This window comes from Zalophus californianus, chromosome 7 (assembly GCF_009762305.2).
Source record: "Zalophus californianus isolate mZalCal1 chromosome 7, mZalCal1.pri.v2, whole genome shotgun sequence".
In the NCBI taxonomy this organism is placed as follows: domain Eukaryota; kingdom Metazoa; phylum Chordata; class Mammalia; order Carnivora; family Otariidae; genus Zalophus; species Zalophus californianus.
Window position 1 is genome coordinate 51,838,214 of NC_045601.1, and position 16,179 is coordinate 51,854,392.

The following is a 16,179-nucleotide window of genomic DNA, read 5'->3' on the forward strand; positions in this document are numbered from 1 at the left end:
CAGAGGTAACCACCAGCCTGCCTTTTTTCCTTGCTTTCCTTGATAGTTTAACCACCCATGTGTGTATCCCTAAACAATAGTTAAATTTTGCCCGTTTTTGAATTTTATGTAAATGGAATTACACTGTAGGCATTCTTTGTGTGTCTTGCTTCTTTTGTTCATGCACTGCCTATGAAATTCATTCATGTTCTGTATAGCTGGAGTCCTCTCATCACCAGTGTTCAATGTTATAAATACACCCTAAGTGTTTATCCCCGCAAGTGTTCATGAATACTGGCTATTCCTTCCTAATGTCACACACACAATCAACATGTTTACTTACAAATGCTTCGTTAAAGCAACAATTAAAACATGCTAAGTAGCACACTTTCATATACTTTTATATGATAATAAATAGTGAATAGCTGTTATCAAATATGATGGTAAAAATAGAACAGTTGGTTTACAAAATTGATACTGCAGGATTCAGGTCAGATTTTTACTTGATATGATTGCCTTCAGCAAATTACATGGAAATGTCCTAAACTGTCTGATTATACTTTTTTTTAAAAAATATTTTATTTATTTGAGAGAGAGAGAAAGAGAGAGCGCATGAGAGGGGGGAGGGTCAGAGGGAGAAGCAGACTCCCCGCTGAGCAGGGAACACCAATGGGGACTCGATCCTGGGACTCCAGGATCATGACCTGAGCTGAAGGCAGTTGCTTAACCAACTGAGCCACTCAGGCACCCTTGTCTAATTATACTTTTACCAGAGAGAATGCATGGCAGTCTTCCCAGACTTGTGGTAGTTGCTTCCTTTGTAAGCATCAATGAGCTTTATTTTAAACAGATTCAGAAACCGATTTTCTTCAGCACATAAAGTCTGATTTCTATTTCAAATAGTTACATGTTACCCTTCATGTTGTATGTTACAAATGATGCCAGTTTTGACCACAGAGCAGTAACTCCACTGTGTATCTTATGGTAAGTGGTAGAGGTGGGAATTCCTGAGTCACAGACAATGTAATGAGAGGGTCCTGAGATCCTACCATAGCTTTTAAACTTCCTTCCATGCCTCAATTAACATGACCTAAAAATAAAATTATTACTAATTTTGCAGGTTTAGCCAGCACTCAAATTTTAAATTTTTCTATTTTTGCCCGGCAATAAAAAAGACGTTTTTTGTTCTTCCTATCTCAAAACATTTTTTTGTAGGTTGCTGAGATTTTTCCTTTCCATTCAGAGCTGCTAATAGAGTGAAAATAATCTAGAATAGTTAATTATCCCATTCAGACAAAGTGGGGGGGGGGACGGTTGTTTGACTTATGGATCCGTTTTTTTCCCTGTCCTCAAAAAATTATGTGAGCACATTAAATTTACATTTTTTATATAACTGAAAAGTCTTAAGCTCTGCACTTAACCCTCAGAACACACTAGGCATTGTAAAAATATTTGTCAAATAAACAAATGTTGAATTAAACCTGGGATTTTCACTCTCCACCTTGTTACTTGTGAAAAAATATTTCTCTAAGGACAGAATTTTATTTTGAACTCCATCATGCTACTGGCTCTGATCTTTAAGTGGATAATATGCTCCCGCGAGGCTGGGGGGTCCACTCCATTCCCCAAGTGAGCTGTGGACGAGGCACCAATGGCCCAGTCCTAGCTGCAGCTCATGCTGAGTTCATATGGGAAGGTCACCACAACTTGTTTCATAGCAAAGGCCCCCACCAGTAACTGTGTAGAGAACAGGAAGGGCGGGGGTTGGATCCCCTCCCCTCAGTGGGATGCTTTCCAGGAATAATTCTACCCAAGGGCCTTACCTGGTGTGGCAGAGTCACCGAGTGACTCCCCTCTGCCCTGCCATTACTGCCAATCTTGAAGCGACAAGCCTCAGGTCCTTAAGTTCCACAGCAACATTCTGTTAAAACAATCGTTAACATAGTTACTTTTCACCCATTTTTTGAGGTAAACACACTTTAAATTTTTAAGTCAAGGGCTGCCTATACCTATATATTAACTTTAAAAGTTAAACTTTTTTTTAAATTAACATATAATGTATTATTTGTTTCAGGGGTACAGATCTGTGATTCATCAGTCTTACACAATTCACAGTGCTCACCACAGCACATACCCTCCCCAATGTCCAGTTAATTACACCTTAAAATTTCTCCCACAATCATAGAACTTTGCGTAAAAAAAGGTTACAACCCTATAAATTTTCTTTCTTATTGCTTACAGAATTTAAGAAAAAATTTATCATATGTCTAAGAACAATGACAAACACTGTTTTGTTAAAACTCTGAATCTTTACCTTGGGCAGATTTCTGTGCCATGTAATTTTCTGTAAAATTAATGGATTATTTCTTAATTCCCTTGAAATGAATATGGAGCATCAATGTGATTATATAGACTCATTTGTACAAAAGTGCTTTACTTGCATTTCACAAGATTTCAGAGGTTTTTACTCAGTTGCAATTTAACAAGCGAAAAGTAACTACTACGGATATGGCTTCATTGCTTAGTTGGTTTAGCTTTGAAACTTTGAATACTTAGCAACTGCAGCTTCAGGAAATCTTGACAGTTAATGCTCATACCTCTCAAATATTCCCAGGATTTTATAAGGTTACTGAATGAAAACTTTTAGTGAATTCTTCTTCCACCACTTCCTCTGTGTTTGAGTTTGGAGGTAAATCTTACTTTATGCTAGAAATGGCACTTCCTGAAAAGAGTGGCCTAATTAACCACCATACAATTCTCTTTACTTGCTAACCTTACACTAAAACAAAAAATTTGAAAAAAAAAATCACTTTCCACAAAATCTTGGTCAATCTATATAAGGTTTGAGATCAAAATTTATTTAAAGACTACTAAAAATAAGCATGACTTCCTTTCTTTTCATCCCCAGCATTTAAGGCCACATATCTGCCAGTTAATGTGCTAGGAGGCCTTAGGAGCAAAGTTATATTGAGACCTCCTGCACACAGTAAAGAAGAAAAGCCATGTCATCAATGGCATAGGTCACAAAGACTATCACAGAGGCCTGTATAAGACGCCATGAGGGCAAGGGTCAGATCCAAAAGCCTTCTCGAAGAGGGTATTTTTAATGATCACAGTGGTAGTTTGAATGAAATACTACTGCCGAACAGCACAAGACAATGTGCTGATCTTTATTCCTCAGCGATGTCCTTCCTTTTACATTACTAATTTTCTTAGCATACTTGTTTTTAGCTACAGTAATGATAAACTGAAGGTGGAGAAATGTTCAAAATAGTTCTAATGAAGACTTTCTAGCTTATCTTTTTTAACAGCCCAGTTGAGTGAAATATGAAACAGAATACAATTTGGAAATATTTTAATGACCTACTATGTATTGTCTTTCCTAGATGAAAACTTTTCAATTCCTCATAATAAAAGGGGAGTTCTTGGAATGGCCAACAAAGGCCGTCACAGCAACGGGTCACAATTCTACATCACACTACAACCAGCGCCCTATCTAGATAGAAAATATGTGGCTTTTGGGTATGTACATTATAAGCTTGTCTATATATATATATGGTTTGGGGCACCTGGGTGGCTCAGTTGGTTAAGCGCCTGACTCTTGATTTTGGCTCAGGTCATGATCTCAGGGTTGTGGGATTGAGCCCCAAGTCAGGCTCCGCACTCACCATGGAGTCGGCTTGTCCCTCCCTCCCTGCTCCTCCCCCTGCTCACGCCCTCTCTTTCTCTCCAAAATAAATAAATAAAATCTTTTTTTTCAAAAATGTGGTCCAGGGGTGCCTGGGTGGCTAGTCGTTAAGCGTCTGCCTTTGGCTCAGGTCATGATCCCGAGGTCCTGGGATCGAGCCCCGCATCGGGCTCCCTGCTCCGTGGGAAGCCTGCTTCTCCCTCTCCTACTCCCCCTGCTTGTGTTCCTTCTCTCACTGTGTCTCTCTGTCAAATAAATAAAATCTTTAAAAAAAATAAAAATAAAAAAAATGTGGTCCACATAGTTTATGGGTAACTGAAGATGTAATTTAAAAGCAAAAATAATACAAATACAAACATTTAGAATAAATATTTCCTAGGAAGCTTGCTATCTATAAAAAACACAGACACCATTAAGGTACAGCCATTATAATGTTCTGACTATCCATCCATCCATCCTTCTATCTTCAGCCTCAAGGATATCGTCATTCTTATTTACTATGAATAATACCATAGTGCTTAATCACACAGATATATTTAGATGCAGAAGTGAGCTGAAGCCATTTAAGTGCCTGTCCATGAACACTGTGAAGAGATATATGAAAACTATCCAAATTACAAGTAACTTTTTTAACTGAACAATTTAAAATATGGAAACACCTCAGGTAATAATGACTAGACTATTATTAGCAAGTTGCTTATAGGCATGTGGACCTGAAATGGATGATGGACATACTCTTTACCACTCCAGTGTTTATGTCTCTATTTGATTAGTGGAGTGAACATAAGTTGAAGCTTACTTGGTCTTCCCTGAAATGATGCAGAGTGTTAGAGTTTTTCTGAATAAGGATTAGATTATTCCAGCTATTCCACAGGGATAATTACTGACTCTTCATCCCATGAAAAAATTTCATAGCAGTTTTAATTTAAACTACAATTATCCCTTCAGTGTAATGCAAGTGATATTTCTAGACTGAAAAAGCAGAAAGTGTATTTTCATCCAAAAGACGATTTTATATTGATAGATGCATAACCTAAAATGATGTTATCTTCTATTCTCCCTGGTCCTAATAAACTGTATTCTGATTTTGAAAACGCATTCTTCAATTATTTTAAAATCCAAATAAAACTCACAATTTCTTGGATCATTTAAGTATCTTCCTGTCATCTTAACCACATGATTAGGTGATCCTTCCTATCTTTCCAAAAGGTTCCTTCTCAAACACACACATGACTACTTTAAAATGTTTTATGTCTCCTTTTTCACCACGTCCACCCCCAGATGCATATAGCCTAAAGTCTAGAGTGGCATTCGGGGCCTTTACTGCTGACCCCACATCTATTTCAGCTTTCACTTCTGTTAGCCTCCTCATTCATTCAACCAGCATTTTATTAGGCACCTACTATATGCCAGTCATGGTGCTCAGTCCTGGGGAAAGAGTGAAGAGGCACAGTTTCTGCCCTTTAGGGAGTCTATAGTGTATTAGAAAACCAACAACTGTAAGTGAGACACAGGCAATGACAGTTCTGTAAGAGTGCACTGGGGGTACAGGAGAAAGGGAACACAGCACCCTCCAACTCCTCTAGTAAAAGCAAGCACAGATCCTTACATGGCAGGGGCGAGGAGGATGTGGTCTCCTTTTGACGATTGTTATTTTCCATGTGATTCACTTCCTCCAAGGGAATCTTGCTGAATTTCTTTGTCACCACCACACTAGTTTTGGGGCGGGGCACTGCACCTCTCTTATTGTTCTAGCCCAAGTATGATCTCAATCAATCCCTTAAATCTCCAAATCAGAGCTGAGTCTGTGCTGAGATATTTAAACAAGACCTTAAAGAACACTAGGGAGAAGCACCATAATAGGCAAGTAGATGCTCTGACAAAGTGTAACTCCTTCAGGGGTATCATCCTCCACTGTAGGGCTGCCTCTGGTGTTAATGCTTTTTCTTCCGATCGTCTCAGAGCGTCCCCAGGTTTATCTGAGCTTCTGGAATCCCAGACATGGTTAGCAAGGTCCAGAGACAGACCCTCCTTTTGAGCCCTAGTTTCTGGTACATGAACTTGTCCCTTCAGCTGGATGACACTAGGAATGCCCTTCAGGGGAGACTGTCTCGCCCAATGGTTTCATAGGGAAAGAATGTCAAAACACAAGCCTGTAAGATCCCCATTCACACACGCACAGGTAGAAGGAGTACATGTTGGGATAGTGTGGGGGGGGATTGATTTCATTATAAGGGACTCCCAAATGGGGGGTGGTCACAAAAAGCTTCATGAGAAGGTGAGATGAGTATTGAAATTCAAGTAGAAGTTAGCCAGAGGAGGCTGAAATCAAAATGAGTAAAATCAAATTTTAGGAAGAGTGAAAAGCCTTTGCAGGGGGGCCCTAAGGAATAAGGAGAGCCCCTTATCTATAGTTCATTTGGTCTGGCTAGAGCTTAGCACCCTAGGGGTGAACGGAGGGAGAGAGGAGGAGACGGTGAGGCCCAGGGCCCAAAGGGCTATGAGTGCCATGCTGCCAAGCAGGTCCCCCACCTGAAGGGGATGGGAAGCCATGGAGGAATTAATTGGGAGCAACACGAACAGGTTCTTGTTTTGAAGAAATTCTTTTCAGCAGAAGTGGGGAATTAATTGGCAAAGGATGAAAATGAGATTGGCAAGTCCAGTTAAGAAGCGATGATAATAGTACCATAACTGAAGTTCCGGTCCAAGGCACTGGCAGTACAGAGAAGTGAGGGATAAACAGAAAGACTCAAGAGATACTCAGAGGTTAGATTCAACAAGACTCTATTGACTATTTCGATGGTGGTGGTGAGGTCATGAGCAGTGGTATGTAACAGAATCTTCTGCAGTGATGCAAATGTACTACAATCTGTGCTGTCCCGTGTGACAGTTGCTAGCCACTGAGCACTCAAAATATGACTGGTACAACTGAGGAACTAAATTTACTAAGTTTTAAATTTAAATACCCACCTGTGGCCAGTGGCTACCATACTGGGTAGTGATGGTCTAGAGAAACTCCTAGGATCTTAAAACTGGTTGGATGGTTGATGCTGTTCACCAAGATAGAAAATATGAGGATATGGGAGGTAAGATCATGGATTTAGGATGGGCAGGTTATGTTTCAGATTAGGATACCTACACGTGAGACAGAAGGCAACTCTGGGATACCATAAGCAGGTATTCAAGGGGGCGCAAAGGCTGGAAATGGAGATTTGGAAACTCACCATGGCAACTGAGCTGCAGCCAGACCAGAGTACCAACACTCCCGGGACAGCCTCTGGGCCTTTGCTCATCTTGTTCCTTTCGGCCAAAATCCCGTTCAAGGCTTAAGTCAGAAACCTCCTGATTACCAGAATCAAACTGCTTCTTTGTCCTCCTTGGCGCTCTGTAAAAACTTGCATCTTCTATTCTAACACCCGTCACAGCGGAGAGATGCACACAGTAGGTGCTCCTTCAGTATTTGTGAAACTGGTCTGGAGACCAGGCTCTACATCCTCTTTGGTCAGAGGTGAATCTGTCCATTTATCCCTTGCTCCTCATCCTCAGAATGTACCTTGTGTCGGGCACTGTGTCATGGTTTCTGACTGGGACAGCCAGGGAGGCGGACAAAGAGATGACTACAGCATGTTCAGTGTCAGCACTGCTGTGTCCATATACAAGTTCATGAAATGGACATTGTACCTTCCCCTCAGCCACTGCCTCAACTCAAACACTGGCAAAGGGAACCAGTCCTACGTGTAGGGCTGTCTTTCTAGCCCATGTTACTCTCTTGCAGTTGAGAGAACCATCTTTTTTTTTTTTTTTTAAAGATTTTATTTATTTGAGAGAGAATGAGAGACAGAGGGCACGAGAGGGAAGAGGGTCAGAGGGAGAAGCAGACTCCCCACTGAGCAGGGAGCCCGATGCGGGACTCGATCCCGGGACTCCAGGATCATGACCTGAGCCGAAGGCAGTCGCTTAACCAACTGAGCCACCCAGGCACCCCAAGAGAACCATCTTAAGTCCAGCTCCTCTCAGGGAGTTCCAGCTCATGGCCAGTGAATATCTACAGAGATCCAAACTGGCATGGCTTTGAGCTTTTATTCACATATTCAGCGATGTTGATTCGGTGCCTCCTATGTGCCAGGCACTGTGTTAGGCACTGGGTACTAAGTAAAAGCATGAACTATGTCCTCATTGGAGAATCAGAAATTAATCAAAGAAGCATACAAATAAACGTCAAATTATCCCCAATAACTCCTCTAAAGACAACTGGGAGCTTGACATAAGCAAGGAGTGATGAGGAGTGACGACTGAGCTGAGATCTGAAGGAAGACCAGGAGGTAGGGAGGTGAAGGGGAAGTGGGGGGCAGGAGCACAACAGACAGACGTGGCAGGAGAGCAACATGGGATACTGAGGTACTGAAGTCAGTCCAGCTGAGGCAGAGAGCCAGCGGAGCAACGCCCCAGGACAGCACCCGGGGGCAGCGGGGAGGCAGCCCATGGCAGGCCATGGTGGGAGATTTTTGGTCTTTATCATAAGGATAATGGGAAATTACTCAAGTATTTTAAGTGGGGAGGTGAGAGCAGACTTGCAATTTTTTTTTTTTTTAGGTTTGCATTTTTAAGAGATCGCTCTGACAGCAGTGAGGATGACAGATTGAAAGGGTCCCAGAACAGAGGTGGACGAACCATGGCAAAGTGGACACATCTAGGGCTATTTATATTTATGACCGATAATCTGATTTATAGGAAATAGCCATAGCTAAACAGGATAAGAATGGATTTAGGAATGGAAGCTAATGTGAAAATTTGTGACTAAATTTTCCATTTTTTCCTTCTATACAGGCAATTGACTGAAGGAATCGAAGTTCTTCAAAAACTAGAATTGGTTCCAACAGAGAATGAAAGACCAAAACAACGGTGTATAATTGTTGACAGTGGAGATCTTTATGCCTGATTTTCATATCAATATTTTCTGACAACTTATTATTATGCATCTGATCAGCTGTTTCCATATTTAATTAAACAGTACTTGATAAAATTTAATTTGAAAGCTGTACAGATGCTCTAGGTTGGCCCTCCCAACACCCAATCCCTCCCCATTTTCCTTTCGTGCCTCTGCTGCAGAGACTATAAAAAGCAAAACACTTAATTTCCCAGCCTCCTTTGCAACCAGTAGTGGCCATGGGATACCATCTGGCCCATGAGACAAGAGTAGAATGCCAGTGGGCCTGTCCCTTCCCCTCAACCAGTGTTGAATGCAGACAGGTCAGAGCCGTGAAGGAAAGGCCAAGAGATCTGGAGATGTCAGCCCCAACTCTTGAGCTGCAGAACTAATACCAGCAAGCACCTATCTCTGGACTTTTTACTGTGAGACAAATAGGCTCCTGCTTGTTGACATTACTACTGGTTGATTATTTTGCAACCCGTAGCCAAAACCACTCTTAATTTAGCAGCAGTACCTACCGGCCTTCCAATCCTAAAGCATTTGGAACAGAACTGTGTTGTTTGTAAACTACATTTCTGCCCTAAGAAACATGGTAAATAACCAAATAGAAAAGAGGCAATAGAAAAATTCATCATAATATTTCAGTTTATACACAGCATTCAGAAAAAGGCATATACCTTGGATATTGTTATCTGACATGAAGAGAAGGCTTAGCTCTGAGCTACACCAACCATAGGAAAACCAAGGGCTTGGGTTAATCATCCCAACCCAAATAAACCCTGTAGTGGTTGACTCCTGAGATGTTACTGGGGATCCTGCTTTATCAGCTGCTCCTTAATCTGAGATTCTCAAACCCATCACCTGGGGAGCTTTTAAAACACAGACTGCTGTACCCTGGCCTTGATCTACTGAGTCAGAGTCTCTAAGTGTGGGAAAGGGACTCTGTGCATTCATTTAGCTCAACCCAGAGGTTTTTGTTTAGCCAGCTGGGCACTAGTCATTTGGGAATCACTTTAAGACATAAGTAACTGGTTTCAGCCCTCTCTTTGTAGTTACTGAAGTGCATGACTCTGTTGGTGGTGACCTTGCTCAGCTGCCTCCACCGCCACTGCCACCGCATTCACGCTCTGCTCAAGGCCATTACATTTTGAGTTTTTCTTGCCCTTTGCGGAAGGTCTTGTCTTCCAAGAATGATCTCTCTTTGAGCCAATCTTAAGGAGACAGATCTCTAATTGACTTGAAGGTTGCCAAAAGGAGGCATATGTTTTTTTTACTTTTCATTATGAAATGATTATAAATTTACAGGAAGTTGCAAAAATAGTACAGAGCAAGCAGTCCTGTGTACTTATCACCCAGGTTCTTCGATGGAGATACGTTACACAACTAGTGTACAATATATCAAGCAGGCAACTGACATCAGTACCGTGTGTGTTATCATTTTATCATGTGTAGATTCATGTGACTGATACCACAGTCAAGTCATGGAACTTTTCAAAAAGACCTCCCCTGGGCTACCCCTTTATGGTTACACTACTCCCCTTCTCCCCACCATCCATCCCTAACTCCTGACAACTGAAATTTGATTTTTTTTTTTTTTAAATAACAGCTTTACTGCTATGTGGTATACGGTTTTATACTAAGATTGGAGGTGGTTGGGGAGAAAGCATACTGCCTATGTCACATTCTCAGGTGACCCAGAGGCAGCAGAGTGTTAAGAATGTGTGTTCTGGAGCCAGACAGCCTGGGTTTGAAACCTAGCTCTGCCATTCCCTAGATGCATGGACTCAGGCAAGAGCTTCCCTGTGCCTCTATTTCTTCATGTCAAAGCAGAGTACCTACCATATAGAGTTGTTGTGAGGGTCCAAGGAATCAATAATTTGTAGGCAGGATCTAGAATAGGACCTTTTTATGCTGTATGTGCTCATTAAATGTACGCTCAACAAATTACTGGTGTATAACCTTCAGGGGTTGGCCTAGGAAGTTGTATTTTTTAAAAGCTCCTCAATGACTCTGATTAATAACGAGATTTGAGAAACACTAAAGAGGAGACAGTTCCTCTTCCTGTCTTCTGAAGAGGTCTGGCCAACCTGAGAGGTTAAGCTGTTTGCATGAAGTCTCCAGATCCATTCTCTGGACCTTTGGATGGGTTCCTCTGGTCATACTGGTGACATTCCAAAGGGGAGCTAGGCCTGCCACGGGGCCTCTCACCTACTAGTGAAACATGTGATGAACGAAACTGATGCTCTGCAGAGATCCTAGTTAAAACAAATTAACAAGCATTAGTCATGTAATAACAAGCAGCAGAGCAATTCTTACTTGCTCTTACTTACTTGCATGAAGCCGTATACTAGGGAATTAAACATTTTATCTGATATTGTGAAAGAACTGAGATATTTGCATGGGTGTAAGAAACTGATTCCAGCTCTCTTTTTTTTTTCAACTTACCTGCAATGCAAAGGTAGAACTCTGCCAACCTTCTAAAGGATGGCAAGTCCCCGGTCCCTTCGTCCGCTCCCACTTCCTACTCTCTGGCTGTAGAAACTTTAATCACAGATCTGTATATGCAGTGGTTCTTATTACCACCATTTAAAGGTACACACAGTGATACATCTGTATCAGAATGTATTCTGTATCGGAATATGTATGTTTAACCATGTCATTTGAAGAAATGGATTCAAGGATTCAAAAGCTTATCCCAATTAACTCCAAATATAAGACTTTGATTTAATCAAATTGAAAGACTCTGATTTGATTAAACAGAAGGAATTCTAGACTTTTCCGTGTCTACAAATATGAAAGTAAAGGCAGTCTGATGATTTATACAAAATGTTATGTGATCTTGCCCTAACTGCTGATATGGCAAAGTCAAACTGATATCCTGTAACTTACACTAAGTCATGTTAATAAGGGGAGTGTGGTATCTGGACATTTTTCTCATTTGGGAGATTTGAGATAAACATTTAAAATTCTATCTAAAGAATTTGTTTGCCCCAACTGCAAACCATGCCCATTATTTGTTCATGAATGAACCAGTCTGGCAACCTCAGGATTCCGTATTTTGAGTTTCTGCACTTTATACATATCTTAAATTAGGAGTGTCTTAGTCCCGGTTACCTAGAAATGTAGCAATCACATAACTTAGTCTTTCACCTTCCTCATTTGTAGAAAGAAGAGTTGGAAGAAGCTGTTAGCTCTGACTCTAAAACTTTAGAGATTCTCTGAGTAAATTTATGAAATCAATAACAGTACTACTTACTTTGGGTTTCAATTTCATTAGTAAAATGGAGATACATCTTTCTCACAGTGGTCGGAGGGCTGAGATAATACGTGAAGACACTCCTGATGATGCTTGACATGTAGCAACTATCCAATAAAAATTAGCTTCCCTTCTGGAATGTTAACCCACAAAAACCAGTCAAGCTGCCACTGACTGAAAGAATATCATCATCATCACTTCAAGAAACACCAAGTCCCTCTTATGGTCAGTCTTAGCTATTGTCCTTAACATCACATTAATTTTCAATTGACTGAATTCATTCAAAAGTATATCCTCAAAATTAAAATGGATTTCCATCACACTTAATGATATGCTCTCATTTTTTAAAATTACTAGGTTGATTATATTATCCACCACCCTTCCTAAAATGGAATAACTTAAATTGGCCAATCTAGCCAGTCCGTATCTCAAATAAATTTTATAGATCATACAAAATTTCTGTAACAAACTCAAGAGTAACATATACAACTTAAAGTACAAAGTTTGGTATTTGATTAGAGGGCTTTGAAAATGTGATAAATCATAGGTTCTTTTACTTCGGTGTGCATGAGAAATGCTTGAGCCTATCGACAAAAAACAGGTTCCTAAGCCTCATCCCAATTTCTGATTCAGTGGGTCTGGAGTGGGCCAATCTGCATTTTTAACAAGTTCCAAGTGGTGCTGATGCTGCTGGTCCGGACACCCCACATTAAGAACCACCGGCATGTATTAAAGACATAGATAGGGGGCCTGGGTGGCTCAGTTGGTTAAGCACCCAACTCATGATTTCAGCTCAGGTCACAATTTCAGGGTTGTGAGATCCAGCCCTGTGTTGGGCCCTGCGTGGGGGGGGTGGTGCTGTTTGGGATTCTCTCTCCCTCTCCCACTGCCCCTCCCCTTGCTTACACACGGTGTGAGCACATGTGCTCTCTCAATCAAATCTTTTTTTCTTTTAAGATTTTTTTATTTATTTGACAGAGAGACAGCGAGAGAGGGAACCCAAGCACGGGGAGTGGGAGAGGGAGAAGCAGGCTTCCCGCAGAGCAGGGAGCCCAATGCAGGACTCAATCCCAGGACCCTGGGATCATGACCTGAGCTGAAGGCAGACGCTTAATGACTGAGCCACCCAGGTGCCCCTCAAATAAATAAAATTAAAAAAAAAGACATATTCGAGACTTGTGGCATGCAGGTATGTGCAAGAAAAGGTTATAAAATGCAAGATGTGACAACAGAATAGAATGAGAAAAAATGATGAGACAAAAAACTTTGATTTCATCAAGGCAGCATAGACATGCAAACATTGACCCATCAGAAAGGAGAGCAACTAGAGGCCGGCTTCAGGGTCCTGGAGCTCCTGCTGGACTAAAGGTGAGCCCTCCAACTGCAGGAGAGGCAACAAGGCAGAGGGGTCTTAGGTAAGGGGGACTGGACTCTTAGCACTCAGGACAAAATCCCCTGAATATTTTAAAAAACCAGAATGTCCACCTGGGAGTGTTCTGGCTGAAAATCAGCTCTCCAAGACAGGATGAGGAGGAACCCAATAATACCTGGGCACAGGAGGAAGTTGTAGTAATGCATGGCATAAGAAAGCTGCCTGGGGCGGGGGGTGGGGGGGTGGGGGGGCGCGCCTGGGTGGCTGAGTCGTTAAGCATCTGCCTTCAGCTCAGGTCATGATCCCAGGCTCCTGGGATGGAGCCTCACATCGGGCTCCCTGCTCAGTGGGAAGCCTGCTTCTCCCTCTTCCACTCCCCCCTGCTTGTGTTCCCTCTCTCGCTGTTTCTCTCTGTCAAATAAATAAAAATCTTTAAAAAAAAAAAAAAAAAAAGAGAAAAGAAAGCTGCCCGGGGTGTAGTTTAGCTTGTACTTGGGTTGTTCCAAAGGGATATGTTAGAAAAACAGATTCCTTCTGTTTTCTAAAGGACTAAGAAATATAACGGAAAAAATTCTAGCAGACCCGGGGTTTGAAGCAGAGTAGAAATAAAAATAAATACATCTCAGGTGCCTGCCTAGACAGAATCTACATCCAAGAGTTTTGCATTTGTACCCTGCCCTTATATTTGTAAAACAAAACAGAAACTTTACAAAATGTTTTGCTTGATGTCATCTTGTAGATGAGGCACTATTAAGAACTGCAGCAATTTAGGAGGATAATTCTCCACAGGTTATAATGTAAAGCAGTCTTCTCAAACTTTAAAACATATGTACATATGGACCTCAAAAAAAAAAATGCAGATTACCATTTGGGAGGTCTGAGGTGAGGCCCGAGATTTTGCGTCTCTAACAAACTTTTGGGTGGTATGAGTGTACCAGTTCGTGAACCACACTTTGAACAGAGTAAAGCTGTGGTTTTCAACTTAAATTGCAGATTAAAAACACCAGGAGAGCTTTTAAAAATCCTCATGCCCAGGCATTTTTCCAGAGTAATTAAATTGGTACCCTGGCATCAGGATTTTTCAAAACTTCCCAGGTGATTCCTATGTTCAGCCAAGGTTGAGAACAACTGCTCTCAAGCATAATGCTCCCTTCTGAAACCCCAGAACAGTTATGGAAGAAATATCCATAGTCAAAGTAAAGAGCTTCCTTATGATAGTATCTCCAGTATTTTATCATCAATCTTAATCACAGTGTTAATAGTTAAGAATGTGAATCTACAATTTCAGCTATTAATCTTCGATTTATTACAATCCTTTGTTGAAACTTAAATATTACAATGTTTAATATATGTTGTTAAAACTGTGTTATAGACGCCAGTCCTTGCTGTGGAACAGTGAAGTGACTTTGGAAGTCTTCCCTGAGCTAGCTCAACAGATGTCACGAAAATAAGCCAATGCTTTCCTAGTCTTAAGAGAGTGAAATGTCCTCTTATAAAGACTATAAAAATCTGAAGACTAGAGTTGAACACCCAGATGACAAATTGTAAAACAATGTCCTCCACAATGGGGCGGATTGATCCTAGGGTGTAAACAAGGTGATCCATGGCGGTATGGGAAGAAAACAGAACTTCTAATTATGTTTGTAACCTTCCAAAAACAAAAACAAAGTTGACTAGTGCCTTTCTTTGGGCGTCAGATGGTACTGTGCATACTGTGGAAGCCATACCCTGAGAAGAGGAGAGGGTTCACTGAAAGCGGATAATGGGATCTCATTTAAATACTTGGCTGCACTTTCAATTCTTCTGGCCATAAGTTGGATCAAACATCCTGTCTCATGTTTACATCAAGCGAATCGCCAGCTGGTGTAATCAATAGAACAAATGCTCATAGCCATGAGGGTACAAAAGAGGCCGACTGATTAGATTCTAGAAAGTTTTAAAGCCCTCAAATTGAAACGAAAAAAGGTTAAAACGTTTATAGAGTCAACTTTTTCGGTGTTTTCATAGCAAAGCAGATCTCATAAAAGCAATTAATGCTCGTGTTTTATTTTATTAGGGTAAATGTGCATAATTAAACTTCCGCAATAAATACAAATAACTGAAAAAAACCGGCATTAAAAACAGCTTTTTAATCCAATTTTTACTCGTCAAAAAAAGCACGATGAGTATTGAGACTGGACATCAGATGGCGCTCACCTTTCCTAAAACCCTAAGCAGTGGCAGAACATTAACGAGCATTTCAAAATTCAGTCCTGATGTCAAGCATCGTGTTTCGGTCAAGTCACTCTTCCTGAGTCTCGGTTTCCTCACCTGTAAAGTGGGGGTGGGAGCGGACCAGACGCATTTCCAACCCAGCTCGTCTTTGATTCTCTGTAGTGGTGGCGTTGACTGCTGCTATCGCTGATTGAAATAGCAAGAAATTCGGAAAAGACAGGTTGGGAAAGTGGGACAGAGGTAGACGGAGTACAGCTCTGGCTGCAAAGCGGGAGGCCGCTTTCGGTGTTTTGGCCGCTCACACTAGGTGGGTGGCGGAGCAGAAACTCAACCACGTGGCTTCTTCGTTTCCCCGGGGGAACCCAAAGCAGGGTTACTTCCAGAAAAATTCAAGGGAGAGAAGCGCGGGTCCTACTAACGACCTCTGCAAGCACCTTCGGAACGCGGGAGCACACCACAAACTTAATTCACGGGCTAGTTCCAAACGCACCCCACCATAACCATCACCCGTCGGACTCGGGCCCGGGAAGCGAAACCCCGAAAGTCACGTGGGACCGCGGATTTACGGCCTCCCTCGGGTGTACGCCGAGCGCCACCTCATGTAGGTTATTCCATCCAAGCCAGGGTGGGATCTTTCCCTGTCGCAGGAACTAGAACAGCCCAGCTGTATCTTGGGTGGTAATCTGAGGGAAAAGGAAATATGTTACTGCGTCTGGCGAGCTTCTTCGCTACATTTCAGT

General features: G+C 41.7%; 1 protein-coding gene and 1 long non-coding RNA gene across 6 annotated transcripts in view; one reads left to right on the forward strand and one right to left on the reverse strand.

Annotated features, from left to right (window-relative positions):
• PPIL6 (peptidylprolyl isomerase like 6) overlaps positions 1-11,510 on the forward strand; it is a 34,249-nt gene extending 22,739 nt beyond the window's left edge. The window contains exons 7-8 of one of the 4 annotated variants that reach the window (XM_027602904.2): positions 3,366-3,501; positions 8,495-11,510. In XM_027602904.2, coding sequence (XP_027458705.1) covers positions 3,366-3,501; positions 8,495-8,606 — 248 coding nt within the window. In that variant the 3' untranslated portion in view covers positions 8,607-11,510. The remainder of the gene's footprint in view (positions 1-3,365; positions 3,502-8,494) is intronic. The other 3 variants (XM_027602905.2, XM_027602902.2, XM_027602903.2) reach the window with 3 other exon arrangements.
• The window catches only part of LOC113927208, a 38,628-nt gene extending 22,455 nt beyond the window's left edge, over positions 1-16,173 (reverse strand). For both annotated transcript variants that reach the window (XR_003521537.1, XR_003521536.1), the window contains exons 1-2: positions 15,536-16,173; positions 1,803-1,900 (exon numbers count right to left, since the gene is read on the reverse strand). This is a non-coding gene — a long non-coding RNA (uncharacterized LOC113927208). The remainder of the gene's footprint in view (positions 1-1,802; positions 1,901-15,535) is intronic.
• Between the last annotated feature and the right edge of the window lie 6 nt (positions 16,174-16,179).